Source organism: Typopeltis vanoorti, chromosome 26 (assembly GCF_054136105.1).
Source record: "Typopeltis vanoorti isolate ZY-2024b chromosome 26, IOZ_Tvanoo_1.0, whole genome shotgun sequence".
In the NCBI taxonomy this organism is placed as follows: Eukaryota; Metazoa; Arthropoda; class Arachnida; order Uropygi; family Thelyphonidae; genus Typopeltis; species Typopeltis vanoorti.
In genome coordinates, this window is record NC_143574.1 from 2,647,856 (window position 1) to 2,661,894 (window position 14,039).

General features: G+C 37.5%; 1 protein-coding gene across 1 annotated transcript in view; it reads left to right on the forward strand.

Annotated features, from left to right (window-relative positions):
• The window catches only part of LOC150092268 (kinesin-like protein KIF21A), a 524,778-nt gene that overhangs the window by 476,936 nt on the left and 33,803 nt on the right, over positions 1–14,039 (forward strand). Inside the window, exons 32-33 of the mRNA XM_090415090.1 lie at positions 1,006–1,170; positions 8,768–8,888. Coding sequence (XP_090271216.1) covers positions 1,006–1,170; positions 8,768–8,888 — 286 coding nt within the window. The remainder of the gene's footprint in view (positions 1–1,005; positions 1,171–8,767; positions 8,889–14,039) is intronic.

Below are 14,039 nucleotides of genomic sequence, written 5' to 3' on the forward strand. Positions count from 1 at the left end.
ACCGTTCCAATACAGACTATCTTAATGATCACTTATTTATATAGCCTAAAACCTACAGGTTTTTTTCCCATCTTAGGTTTGATTTCTCAGAAATACATGCATGTGAAGGCACATAACACAATTTATGTGCCTTCCAGATGTGCAAACTGGAACCACAAAATGATTTGTTACATTTTGTGCTATGGGCAAGTACAACATAGCACAGCTTTTCCATTGCTTGGTGTGAACATGTTAAACTTTGAAGTGAAAAATAAATTAGTTCGATTAAGAACTAAATGTTTTACCTTATGGCAATGATATTTGATTGTTGGCTAGTGAACAAGTAATGAATCATTAAATAAAGAATATTCTCAATTTAATAAATCAGTAAGTACAAAAAAAATTGAAATTTTTTTGTGCTTATGGATATTTGATTACTTGGCTAAACAACTTTATGACGTTTCTGTTTTGTTTTATTTTTTTAATCCTTACTTCTCTCTCTCTCTCTCTCTGCTTTTTTCTTCATGTCATTTAATTTGTGCTCTTGACATGCAAAATGAGCATTTCATCTAGTAGCATTCTGGATGCATTTTAATATTGATAACTGGACATATGATGTGTCAGTAGATAGACTTACTGCACATGCTGGTTATGTAATTTCACTATAACCTCACTAAACTAGCACTTGAAATATAAACCAAGTCACTGGAGTTAGCAGCTTCAGTTTAGTGCATGTTATGAGGATTGTTCATAAATAGATGATCACAAGTTATATGTACTAAATGCGATGATCTGGATGTAGAAAATACATTTGTGATGTGTTATTATGAAAATAATTTTCATTTTGGGGGGAAAATATCACTTTTTGGCATTGTACATTAAAAAGGTGGAGTGGAGAGGATAAATAAATATATATCCTCTATATTTATTTAGAGGATATCAATTCTCTAAATAAATATAGAGGATATCAATCTCGTGTACTACATGTTAATAAGTTAATTAATGCTAATTGTACATTTTGTTTAGCTCATCTGGTGCAACAAATCCAGGGCCTCTTATTTTGAATACCCCATCTAGATCTTTGCAGTTACCTACTGGAGAGACAACTGTTCATGATATTGCACTTAATTACTATGGAACAACTCTCTTTAGTGCAGCTAGCAACATAGTTCGTATCTGGGACTTGAGAATGTAAGTCAATTGATAATCTTTTGAAATATCATTGATATATTTAATTATTTAATTTGTCATCAACTTTGAAACTTCTCAAACTACTTTCTGCACTGTAAAAATGTACAGCTTAGACGTATACTTTCAAATAAGTAATTCATACTAATAAATTTCACTTATTTACAAACACTGATGGCATTGTATATCAGTGGTGGTGTGAGCCCGACAATGTCTGCTCAGGCAGGTGTGGGGATACTCACAAGCCCCCAGCTGTAAGACTGTGTTGCTGAGTGGATCCCATTGGGGGGATGGGTATGTGTGTTAAGGCTTCAGATGAAAAACCATGATTTGGCTGTGGTGCAAGCTTATGCACCTAATCTGGAGTCAGAATACTCTGCCTTCCTAGAGGAAGTGGATGCTGCTTTTGACAGGGTGGCAGACATGGAATCAGTCCTGCTAATGGGTGACTTCAATGCACATGTTGGAACAGATGACCAGACATGGAGGGGTGTGGTTGGGAGGAATGGTGCCCCTGACCTTAACACGAATGGGTTGAAATTATTGGACTTCTGCTGTACTAATAGCAAGGGCAATTAAGGCCTCTGATGGTGCACTTTTAACAACCAAGAAGGATATCCTCCACAAATGGAGGGAATACTTTGAGAGCCTTCTTAACCCGGGTGGCCCAGCAATTGTGGACATCCAAGAGGTGCAGATTGGGGCAATGACTAGTCTCACAGCAGAAGAGGTCCATTTAGCAATAAAATCGCTAAAATCGGGCAAGGCTGCTGGCAATGATGAAATTTGGCCTGAAATGCTAAAAGCCTTAAATCGAGACAGTGTTCTCTGGCTGACTCGAGTGTCAGGCTGCTTGGATATCTGGGCACCAAAGCAATGGCAGATAGGCATAATAATACCAGTCTTGAAGAAGGGAGACCAGAAGGATTGCAGTAACTATCGTGGCATCTCTCTGCTCAGCCTGCCTCGGAAAGTGTATGCTAAGTGCTTGGAAAGACGGTGCAGGAACATAGTTGAGTCAAAGTTCCAGGAAGAACAATGCAGCTTTCTTCCTGGTAGAAGCACAACTGACCAAATCTTCACTTTAAGGAGAGTCTTTGAGAAATCTTGGGAATATGCCAAGAATGTCTACACATGTTTTGTGGACTTGGAGAAGGCATATGACCGGGTTCCTTGGGATAAGCTTTGGCAAGTAGTACAGGAGTATGGAGTGGATGGCCAACTATTAGCTGCCATCAAGTCCCTGTATGAATGCCCAGAGTTTTGTGTCAGGGTAAACAGCACAAAATCTGAACCTTTCAGTCTCAGTTGGCCTCCTCCAAGGGCGTGTTCTGTCACCCCTCCTTTTCATAATATTTATGGACTGGATTGATAGGCACAGCCGAGGCAGTGAGTGTGTCAGAATTGGAAGATGTAGAATTGGACGTCTGCTTTTTGCAGATGACCTAGTTCTGCTTAGCTCTTCCACAGATGATCTCCAGCAGACCCTGGATAGGTTTGTAGCTGTTTGTGCAGATGCTGGAATGAAGATCAGTGTGGCCAAAACTGAAACATTTGTGGTCTATATCCAATCCATCCCAGTGCACTCTACATGTAAGTGGAGTCCCAATGAGGAAGGTGGAGAAGTTTAAATACCTTTAAATTTAAAGGTATTTAAACTGGGAAAATGGGACACAGAGCTAGATACTCGAATTGGCTTAGCAAGTTCAATATTGTGGGAGCTTGGCCGTTCGGTAGTATTGAAGCGGGAGTTAAGCCAGAAGGCAAAGCTGGCTGTCTTCAATACAGTCTATGTCCCCATCCTCACCTATGGTCATGAGAGTTGGGTAATGACCGAAAGAATGCAGACAACACGAATCCAAGCGGCCGAAATGAGGTTCCTTCAAGGGGTTGCGGGGCTGACAAGACTCGACAGAGTCAGAAGCTCTGCAATTCGGGAAACCCTCAATACTCAACCGCTGCTTCTCCGTGTTGAGAGATCACAGTTACGTTGGTAAGGGCACCTGGTCAGAATGCCACAAGAGAGGCTCCCTCAGCAGACCCTCTTTGCCAAGGACTCACTGGATAGATTATATCCAAAACCTTGGGTGGACACGTTTGGGAATCGCACCAGAACACCTGAGCTTGGTGGCAGAGGATCGTGACCATTCGAAGTTCCTCTTGCAGCTGTTGCCCCCACAACCCAATTAGGAAAGGTGAGCCTTGAAGATGTATATGTACAAACACTGATTACATGGTTCATTTATGTATTTATTTAAACCAATATTTTCTTATTTTCAGTGCCTAAAGTTTAATGTGATCTTAAAATCATCACTGCTTGCATATTTGAATGAGAAATTCTTTTTTTTTTATTTTCAGTACTTCAAGTTTATTTTTTATTCTTATTAAAAGTCCACAGATATTAAAAGAAAAAAAAAACACTGCATACGTTTAGAAGCACTTTTTTACATATACATAAATCAATCCTGTACATGAGAGGCTGTGTATCATATAATACAACACTACTCTTTTTGGGAAAGGAACCTGTTGATGTCTTTCCTGAAGTGCTGGATGTTGCAGTTAAGGAAAATAGTGGGAGGAATTTTTTTTTTTTTTCCAAAGAACAGATGCATATGGCATGAAAGAGGAGGCTGAGGATTTGATTTAGTGAAGTTTGAAAATGTGAACTAGCAGCAGCTGCTTTGTCATTTTTTTTTAAAATAGGAAAGTGGAGGAATAAAAGTGGCCAGTTGAGCAGAGAGAGATACTTATGAAAACATCTTTGGAAAAGGCATAAGGAAGAATGACAATGTTTATGAAAAAATTAAAGTGAGTTGAGAAGATTCATCTATTAACTTGATTCCTCTCCCCAGGTTAACATTTTAGGAAGCTTTTTTGGTACATTATCTGACATGTGGATTCTAAGTTTGGGTAGATTTAGGTTTATATAATGTTAAAAGTTATAGCGATAGTGTAGTAGTATTGTGAACTAAAAAGGACTCCAAGCTTTTAAAGGCTGAGGAGGTTATGAATGTGATGTGTATATGACAGGATGTTTTTTTTTTTTGGTTTATCTCCGTGCCTAACCCAGTCAGATGTCCTGGAAATACATGCACTGGAATATATGCAAAGATCAGCACTATTGGATAGAAGATTGATATTGAGCAAGAGTGGTAGAATCTATAATTATGGCCATAATTATGAGCCTTCAGATATTGAAGAAGTTAATTTTTGATCTCTGCTGTTTCAAACAGAGCTGAAGTGAGAGCAGGGATGGTAGTTTGACTGCATCCACTCTTTTTTCTGGAGTGGGGAGGGGGGGGGATAGATAAACCTGGCTTGTTTTCATGCTTTCTGATAAAAGGACAGATAAGTGAAGGATTATAAAAATGATACGACAGGTGGCAATTAAGTTTTAAGCATAATTGGGGAAGAGGGATACCATCACTACCAGAAGATGTTTTATCTAAATATTAAGGTTGGATTACGTTTGGATGAGCAATGTGTGTGATAGTGTGTACCTCCCATGATGAGTCTCTGACCCCATGGAAGTCAGATATTAATCATTAACGATTCTTCTGTTTTCTAGCAAAAGATCAGAGGGTGCATTTAATGAACTGTTTTTGGTGTATAATTTTCCTTATTGGTTATGTAAGTTGATGGAGGTAAATAGTGGCAGATGTCAGTCTTATCTTTGCTGAGTGATGTTAAAATAATAAATGCTAGATGAAAGAGAGAGAGAGAGAGAGAGAGAGAGAGAGAGGCAGAAGTATGGTAGGGCATAAGTTGTATCCACTAGTCTTGTCAGCAGAAGTAGGAGGCAAGTTTTCTGCATTTTGGTCCTTTCATAGTTGGATTTGAATTTGCTGATTTTTTTACAACTATTATGGGCTGCAGTTATCTCAAGCTACTTGAGATATGCTTACTTTTCTTCTTGGATTGCTTTGCCACACTTGTTAGAGAAGAGATACTTGAATTTATGTTGGAAATTTTGGATTCAAAGGTGATGGAAATCTTCATTTTGACATTATCTCAGTTGTTCAGTCACAGAGTATGCTTGGATCAGGAAATGGAAACAGTAATTAAATCATGGCTGTCATCCCATGGGACACCATTATAGTACCAAAGGACACAAGACTGGGAATGGCTGGGTAAAGGACGGTTCATAGAAAAGAAAACATTTAAGACATTGTATATTGCCCATTTGGCCTTATCACCTTCACTGCTGTAATTCCACCCAGTCTAATCCTTTTCAAAAGTATATATTTGGCCATATGACTAAGTTATTATTTCTTGGGCATTTCAATAGTGTCAGACTCAGATTTATTTTAACCAGTATTCACACAATGCCCATCACGCCATGCATTCACCAATGAAGCACTCACAGCTGCCTCTGGCAACCGATTCCATAACTTCACCACCCTCCAAACAAAAATAAAATAAAATAGAAAAATAAAAAATATTCCAACACCCTTGCTAGCCACATTAAAAACAAGAGGATCAATTTCTAAATGATCCTCTTGTTTTTTTCCTTCCTGCTATGTACTAAAAAAAATCTTTGGTGTCAATCCTGTAAAACCCCTTTAATGACTTATGTACTTCTATTATGTCTCTTCCTGTTCACTTATCAACTAGTTTTTAAAACCAATAGAACTTCAATATATTCTCAAAAGGAGTATTCCATAGACTTGCCCCATGAGATTCAGAAGCCTTGATCTGTGTGCTGTAATCCAGATGTGCTCTTATTAAAGCCTTATAAAGAGAAATCATAACCTCTTTATCCCTACTCATCAGTGTGTTCAGCATTCATTTTATCTGATGTGCTGTTGTGACTACCTTTGTGGTATGACCTCTAAACTTCAATGTCCTATGTACAATACCCCCCCCCCCCTAGCGCAATGGAATAATTGGTCATACAGTTGAAGGTCTTCATTCTAGTAATTTGAGTCCTAGGACTGCATGGAGATTTCAAATAACATCAATGAGAACTGTTTGTAATCCTTTCTTTTAGTGTTAGATGGTGATCAGCATTCATTTTTGAAATTATGGATTCTACAAACATGTTAAAATAACTCTTTTTATTATCCCGACATTTTGATCTTCATATCAAGATCATCATCTGGAGCATACATTAATATTCAAGACAAGCTGCATTACATTTCAAACCGTAAGCTAGAGAAACAATGATTTGATCACATGCTACTCACTGGCATGACCTCTAGTGAAATAAAAAATAAAAATTACATCAAGTTAGATTTAATTTATGATTACATGAATAAACATTCTTGCTTACAGATGGTTTTTCTTCCAGTAACAGTGATGTCCTATTTCTATTATTACAATTGTTAATTTTGATTAAAAAAAAAAATTATAACAACATGAATAAACATTCTTTCTTATAGATTTTTTCTTTAACAGTGATGTTCTATTTTTTATTATTAAAGTTATTTTAGATTTAGGATCTTGGATTTTCTACAGTCCTCTTTATAGTTGTTCTTAGAGAGGAAGGATTCGTGGGATGAATATATGCCTTCCATATGTATGAGATTTTTAGACCATCATTATTGTTTTAGATTGGGGTGGTTGATAACAATCTCACAAGCTTCCTTAAATTTGCGTTCATACCATGTTTTGGTGTGTGTGTAAGGCACAGCCATGGGCTCTGCATTATCTCTTCCCCCGATTGCTAACTTTTATATGGAACATTTTGAACAACTTGCTTTAGGTTCCTCCCCTTTAAAACCCAAAGTCTGGCTTAGATACATTGCTGATGTTTTCGTGATCTGGTCTCATGGCTGCCAGACACTAGACACATTCCTTAGCCACCTAAACAAGCAACACAAATGCATATAGTTCACAATTGAGATTGAAAAACATAACACACTGCCGTTTCTAGATACACTTGTCACACGTCTTCCCTTGGGCAATCCTTCCTTCACTGTTTACCAGAAACTGACACATACTGGCCAATATATACACATAAACTCCTACCACCACCCAACAATAAAACTAGTCATCAATACCTAAAAAACAGGGCTCTGAAGATCTGCTCCAACGAACAGTGCCTGTTCGTTGGAGCAGATCTCTGAAAAACACTGAAAAACGAATTTAAAGTGATCAGCAGTACTTTTCAAAAAAATGGATACAGCCAAAACACTATTAACAAAATTCTCTACAAGTCCTCAATAAAAAAACAGACAAACCAGACTACAGTAAAACTATAACCATTCCCTACATTAGAGGAACATCAGAAAAATAAACAGAGTACTACAAAAATACAACCTCAAGCCACCTTTAAACCTCCTGCAAAATTAAAAAGCTTACTCAACTCATCCAAAGACCCACTCCCTCCGCTGGCCCATCCTGGAGTATACCGTATTTACTACATCTGCAGCATACCATACATAGGAGAAACAGAACGCACAATTCCAATCAGACAAAAAGAACATAAACGACACATCAAATATAATAATTATGGTGAAGCTAGCCTTTCTGATCATGCCCTGAACACCTTACATAGAATTGATTGGAAAAGCACTAGTTGTCTACATGACACCAAAACGTGGTATGAACGCAAATTTAAGGAAGCTTGTGAGATTGTTATCAACCATCCCAATCTAAACAATAATGATGATCTAAAAATTCCATACATATGGAAGGCGTATTTTCATACCACGAATCCTTCCTCTCTAAGAACAACTATAAACAGGACTGTAGAAAATTTAGGATCCTAAATTTAAAATAACTTTAATACTAAAAAATAGGACATCACTGTTAAAGAAAAAATCTAAAAGAAAGAATGTTTATTCATGTAATTTATAAATATATTTTTTTTTTAAAATCAAAAATAACAATTTTAATAATAGAAATAGGATATCACTGTTACTGAAAGAAAAACCATCTGTAAGCAAGAATGTTTATTCATGTAATCATAAATCAAATCTAGCTTGATGTATTTTTTTTATTAATTTTATTTTATTTTTTCTCACTAGAGGTCATGCCAGTGAGTAGCATGTGATCAAATCATTGTTTCTCTAGCTTACGGTTTGAAATGTAACGTAGCTTGTCTTGTATACTCCAGATGATGATCTTCATGTGAAGATCAAAACGTCTAAAAAGAGTTATTTTCACATGGTTGTAGAATCCATAGTTTCAAAAATGAGAACTGTTTGTAGGTTACATAAAATGTGCTACTTCCTTAATGAAGCTGAAGTATGTTACAGTGTTTTGGATAATTCCATAATTCATCAGAATCATAAAATCTCTTTTTTTTTTTTTTTCCACTTAAGGCTAAAAACCTATTCTGCAGTCTTGAGTATCCCGGTCCGAAGATTGGGTTATTCAAGACTGCAAAGTATGGAATCATATGCTTGTTAAGCCTCAGTGCAATTTTCATACTGATGCAGGTGCAAGGGGGAAAATAGGATTACATTTTGAGTTCATTATTTATTAATAAGCTGTTCAGAAATGTTTTAACTGACTTATGGCCATCATACCAAAAGCAAGATCACAATTATTAATTAATAACTTATTAAAATAAATTGTTTCTTCATCATTACTGGCATGAGAATTCTTTTTGAAAATATAGTAAATAATCCTGTAAATTTTGCCATTGTTTTAGGTTTAACTGTATTGGCAAGTTAAGTGGTGGTCATCAAGCAGCAGTAATGTGTTTGTCAGTTGATAACTTGGGACTTGACAACAACATAGTGGTGACAGGATCTAAAGACCATTATATCAAGGTGAATAAATACACAGAATTTTAAGTTTCTAGATGATATTTATCATAAGTTTCAATCAATCTTTTTCTAGTTGATTTATTATTATTATCATCAACATTTTTATCATCCTAAGACCCCATAGAGTCAGACTCATCTAGGAGGTCCCTTTTGTCCTAAACACATCATACCATGCCTTAAACACATTCAAATGCTCTGCAGACACCACACTCTCAGGCAATGTTTCTAATCATTCACAACTCTCTACACAAAAAAACCTGCTTCTCACTCCCTTGGTCATACCTTCCTTATACAGCTTCTGGGGATGAACTCTTGTTCTCCCACCATTTTATGAAAAACTTCAAGGTTAATCCTATAATAACCCTTTACCAACTTGTACAGCTCTATCATATCACCCCTCTTCTTCCAGACTTTTTGCGAGACTTGAATTCATTATTTTTCTTAGCACATTGTAAATATGATTACACAGTCCTCTTCATTTGAAATTCTTAGAAATTTGTTTTAGTATTATGATGTTTATTTTTTAACGGTATATATTAGAACACAGAATAATAAGTAAATAATTATTTATTAACTTATTGCTGATATTCCGCTGGTGTTGTAACCAGCATCTTCAGAGCATAAAAACACAGTTTGTCACAATACGCGAGACTATAACAACATGGTGTAATCACCGGACTAGTTAAACAAAATTGTAGCAGCAACACAAAGACTAGTCCTGATTTTGGCATCCTCTATCTGAAAAAAAAAAGAAAAGAAAAATTGCAGCTATCACATAAGACTAGAGTCCTAAACAGAGGAAAAAACTGGTACTAGTTTTTTCTTAAGATGACTGTCTCCCAGATTTTAGGCAAATTTATACAGCCATATTTGTTGAGATTTGGAGTGTGTTTCAAGGCTTCTGTTGCCTCTAAAAACAATCTCTCCGACTTGTAAGAGCTTCTGTGCAGTACTTTTGTGTTCTTCCAGTTGATCCTGTGTGCAGGGGTATCCAGAGCATGGCCTGCTAGGCCCAACTTGCCATAGTGATAATGCCAGATGTATCTTTTATGTTCACTGATGTGGATGTTCACAGTTCTTCCTGTTTGACCGTAGTAGGCTTGATTACATGAGCACGGTACTTCGTAGACTCCTGGATGTGATAAAGGAGGAATGCTGTCCTTGGATGAACGGATAAGGGTTGCTAATTTGACACACGGTCTGAACATGGTGCGTAGTTCATGTTTATTAAGAATTCTAGAAATCTTTTCAGATGTGCCTTTAATGTATGGGATGGTGACTGTTTTGTTGTAGTTCTCTGTGGTGGATAGTGGGAGGGATTTCTTAGGAGCGTTTAGTATTTTGTTTATCTTATGAGAATTATAGCCATTGGCCAAGAAGGTGTGGCATAAGTGAGCCAGTTCAGCAGCAAGAGCATTGTCATTGGAACAGATTGCTCTCGCTCTGTGGGTTAACGTTTTTAAAATGCCATACTATTGAGAAGGGGTGATGGTGTGATTATTTGTGTAAATATCTCCCTTTATGTGTGGGTTTTCTAAAAACTGAAAATGATAAGGAACCATCTGGAAGACGTGTGATAAGTGTATCCAGGAAGGGCAGACAGTTATTAGCTTCCAGTTCCATTGTAAAGTGGATTTTTGGATGTTGGCTATTTAAATCCACTAAGAATGTTTCCAATGTCTCTGGGCCATGTGGCCAAATAGCAAGCACATCGTCAACATAGCGTAGCCAAAGTGTTGGTTTGAGAGTGGCTGTATTGATAGCTAGTTTTTCCAGGTGTTCGAAGTAGAAGTTGGATAAGAGGGGGGGGGAGCCCATGGCTGTCCCATCTATTTGTTTGTATATTTTCCCTCTCCATGTGAAATATCCTGCATGTATTGTGAATTTGAATAGTTCACATATGTCGGGGGGGGGTGACTTCCGTAGATTGAGGGTTTCTATTAGTGGTACATTTGTGAATAGTGAGGTGATATCAAAGCTTACCATTAAGTCTGAACTCTTTAGGGTATGGTGTTGTAAGATGCTTTTGAGGTGGGCTGAATTTTTGACAAAGGAGAGAGATCTGTTTGTGAGAGTGGCTAGTAGCTTAGATAAATGTCCAGCCAGTTTGTATGTGGGACTATTTATACTATCCACAATTGGGCATAAGGGTGTACCTTGTTTGTGAATTTTTGGTGCTCTATAAATCCTAGGTGTTTTAACATGGAAGGGCTTGAGTTTGTTTACTGTATCTTTGGGCCAGGAAGTGATTTTTTCAATAATTTACATACCTTATTCTTTTGTGTGTTGGTGGGATTGTGATCTATAATTTTGTAGGTTGACTGATCTTGTAAAAGTGTTTGCATTTTGTTTTCATATTCTGTTGTATCCATCACCACGGTTGCATTCCCTTTGTCTGCTTTTGTTATGATAATCTGGCTATTATTCTGTAGCTCTTTTACAGCAATGATTTCCTTAGGAGGGATATTATTTTTGGGAGGCTTAGACGATATTATTATTATTATTATTATTATTTTGACACCTCCAGGGAGTCCAAAGACTCATCGAGGGAGAGTGTGCCGACAGCATCGAACGATTGGTCCCCTTCCAACTACTAACCGCGCTCAAACTTACTTAACTGAGCCATTAGTAGCAGAGGCTATACCAATCGACCAACCTTCGCCGGCAAGGTTGGTCGATTGGTAGTTGGTCGATTTATCGTACGTAAGACACGGCAATATGATAAGTGGAAGTTAAAATTGGCGTGGCAACTGAACAGGTTTCTTCTTAAAGCTTAGCCTTCTTAAAGAGGTGCCGAGACACCAATTTAATACCGAACTGTGTAAAAATCAAAAACAAGTTCCACTCGGCCAAAGCCCAACGCATATATAAACGAGCGAGTGTAGCGCTATTATGAGAACAGATTAACGCCACTCATCTGGAATTAGCAAAATTAAATTCGACCATCAATGCAGTACATGAATTACTATATAATATTCTGAATACGGAACGATTGGAAATCCTAGACAACATCACTGACGCAACAGCTAAAAAGGAATTCAATATAGTCAAAAACCGACACCAAAATAAGTTTGAAAATCTCCAACAATGCAACGCTATACCACTGCAATTACTACAAGATCGCGTCGTCGTGAATTTATCATTGCTCACCTTAAGCAAAGAAGCCACTAGTGCTTTAAGTCGAGGGCACAATTTTGCCGTGACTCCAAACAAGTTCCAAAAGCTGAAATAATGTCGTCCATCGAATGGGGAATATAAAACCTGCCTCCAACAATAGCCAATAATATATGTTTAGATTTGGCCAACATCCTAATTAAGTCTAAGCCTCCCAAAAATAATATCCCTCATAAGGAAATCATTGCTGTAAAAGTGTTACAGAATAATAGCCAGATTATCCTAAAAAAAAGCAGACAAAGGAAATGCAGCCGTGGTGATGGACACAACAGAATATGAAAACAAAATGCATTCACTTTTACAAGATCAGTGAACATACAAAATTATAGATCACAATCCCACCAACAACACAAAAGAATAAGGTATGTAAATTATTTAAAAAAATCACTTCCTGGCCCAAAGACACAGTAAACAAACTCGAGCCCTTCCATGTTAAAACACCTAGGATTTATGGAGCACCAAAAATTCACAAACAAGGTACACCCTTATGCCCAATTGTGGATAGTATAAATAGTCCCACATACAAACTGGCTGGACATTTATCTAAGCTACTAGCCACTCTCACAAACAGATCTCTCTCCTTTGTCAAAAATTCAGCCCACCTCAAAAGCATCTTACAACACCATACCCTAAAGAGTTCAGACTTAATGGTAAGCTTTGATATCACCTCACTATTCACAAATGTACCACTAATAGAAACCCTCAATCTACGGAAGTCACACTTTCCCCCCGGACATATTTTGAACTATTCAAATTCACAATACATGCAGGATATTTCACATGGAAAGGGAAAATATACAAATAGATGGGACAGCCATGGGCTCCCCCCCCCCCCTCTTATCCAACTTCTACTTCGAACACCTGGAAAAACTAGCTATCAGTACAGCCACTCTCAAACCAACACTTTGGCTATGCTATGTTGACGATGTGCTTGCTATTTGGCCACATGGCCCAGAGACATTGGAAACATTCTTAGTGGATTTAAATAGCCAACATCCAAAAATCCACTTTACAATGGAACTGGAAGCTAATACCTGTCTGCCCTTCTTGGATACACTTATCACACATCTTCCAGATGGTTCCTTATCATTTTTAGTTTTTAGAAAACCCACACATAAAGGGAGATATTTACACAAACAATCACACCATTACCCTTCTCAACAGTATGGCATTTTAAAAACGTTAACCCACAGAGCTAGAGCAATCTGTTCCAGTGACAATGCTCTTGCTGCTGAACTGGCTCACTTATGCACACCTTTTTGGCCAATGGCTATAATTCTCATAAGATAAACAAAATACTAAATGCTCCTAAGAAATCCCTCCCACTATCCACCACAGAGAACTACAACAAAACAGTCACCATCCCATACATTAAAGGCACATCTGAAAAGATTTCTAGAATTCTTAATAAACATGAACTACGCACCATATTCAGACCGTGTGTCAAATTAGCAACTCTTATCCGTTCATCCAAGGACAGCATTCCTCCTTTATCACATCCAGGAGTCTACGAAGTACCCTGCTCATGTAATCAAGCCTACTACGGTCAAACAGGAAGAACTGTGAACATCCACATCAGTGAACATAAAAGATACATCTGGCATTATCACTATGGCAAGTTGGGCCTAGCAGGCCATGCTCTGGATACCCCTGCACACAGGATCAACTGGAAGAACACAAAAGTACTGCACAGAAGCTCTTACAAGTCGGAGAGATTGTTCTTAGAGGCAACACACTCCAAATCTCAACAAATATGGCTGTATAAATTTGCCTAAAATCTGGGAGACAGTCATCTTAAGAAAAAACTAGTACCGGTTTCTTTCTCTGTTTAGGACTTTAGTCTTTGTGTTGCTGCTACAATTTTGTTTAACTAGTCCGGTGATTACACCATGTTGTTATAGTCTCGCATATTGTGACAAACTGTGTTTTGGGCTCTGAAGATGCTGGTTATAACACCAGCGAAATATCAGCAATATTTTA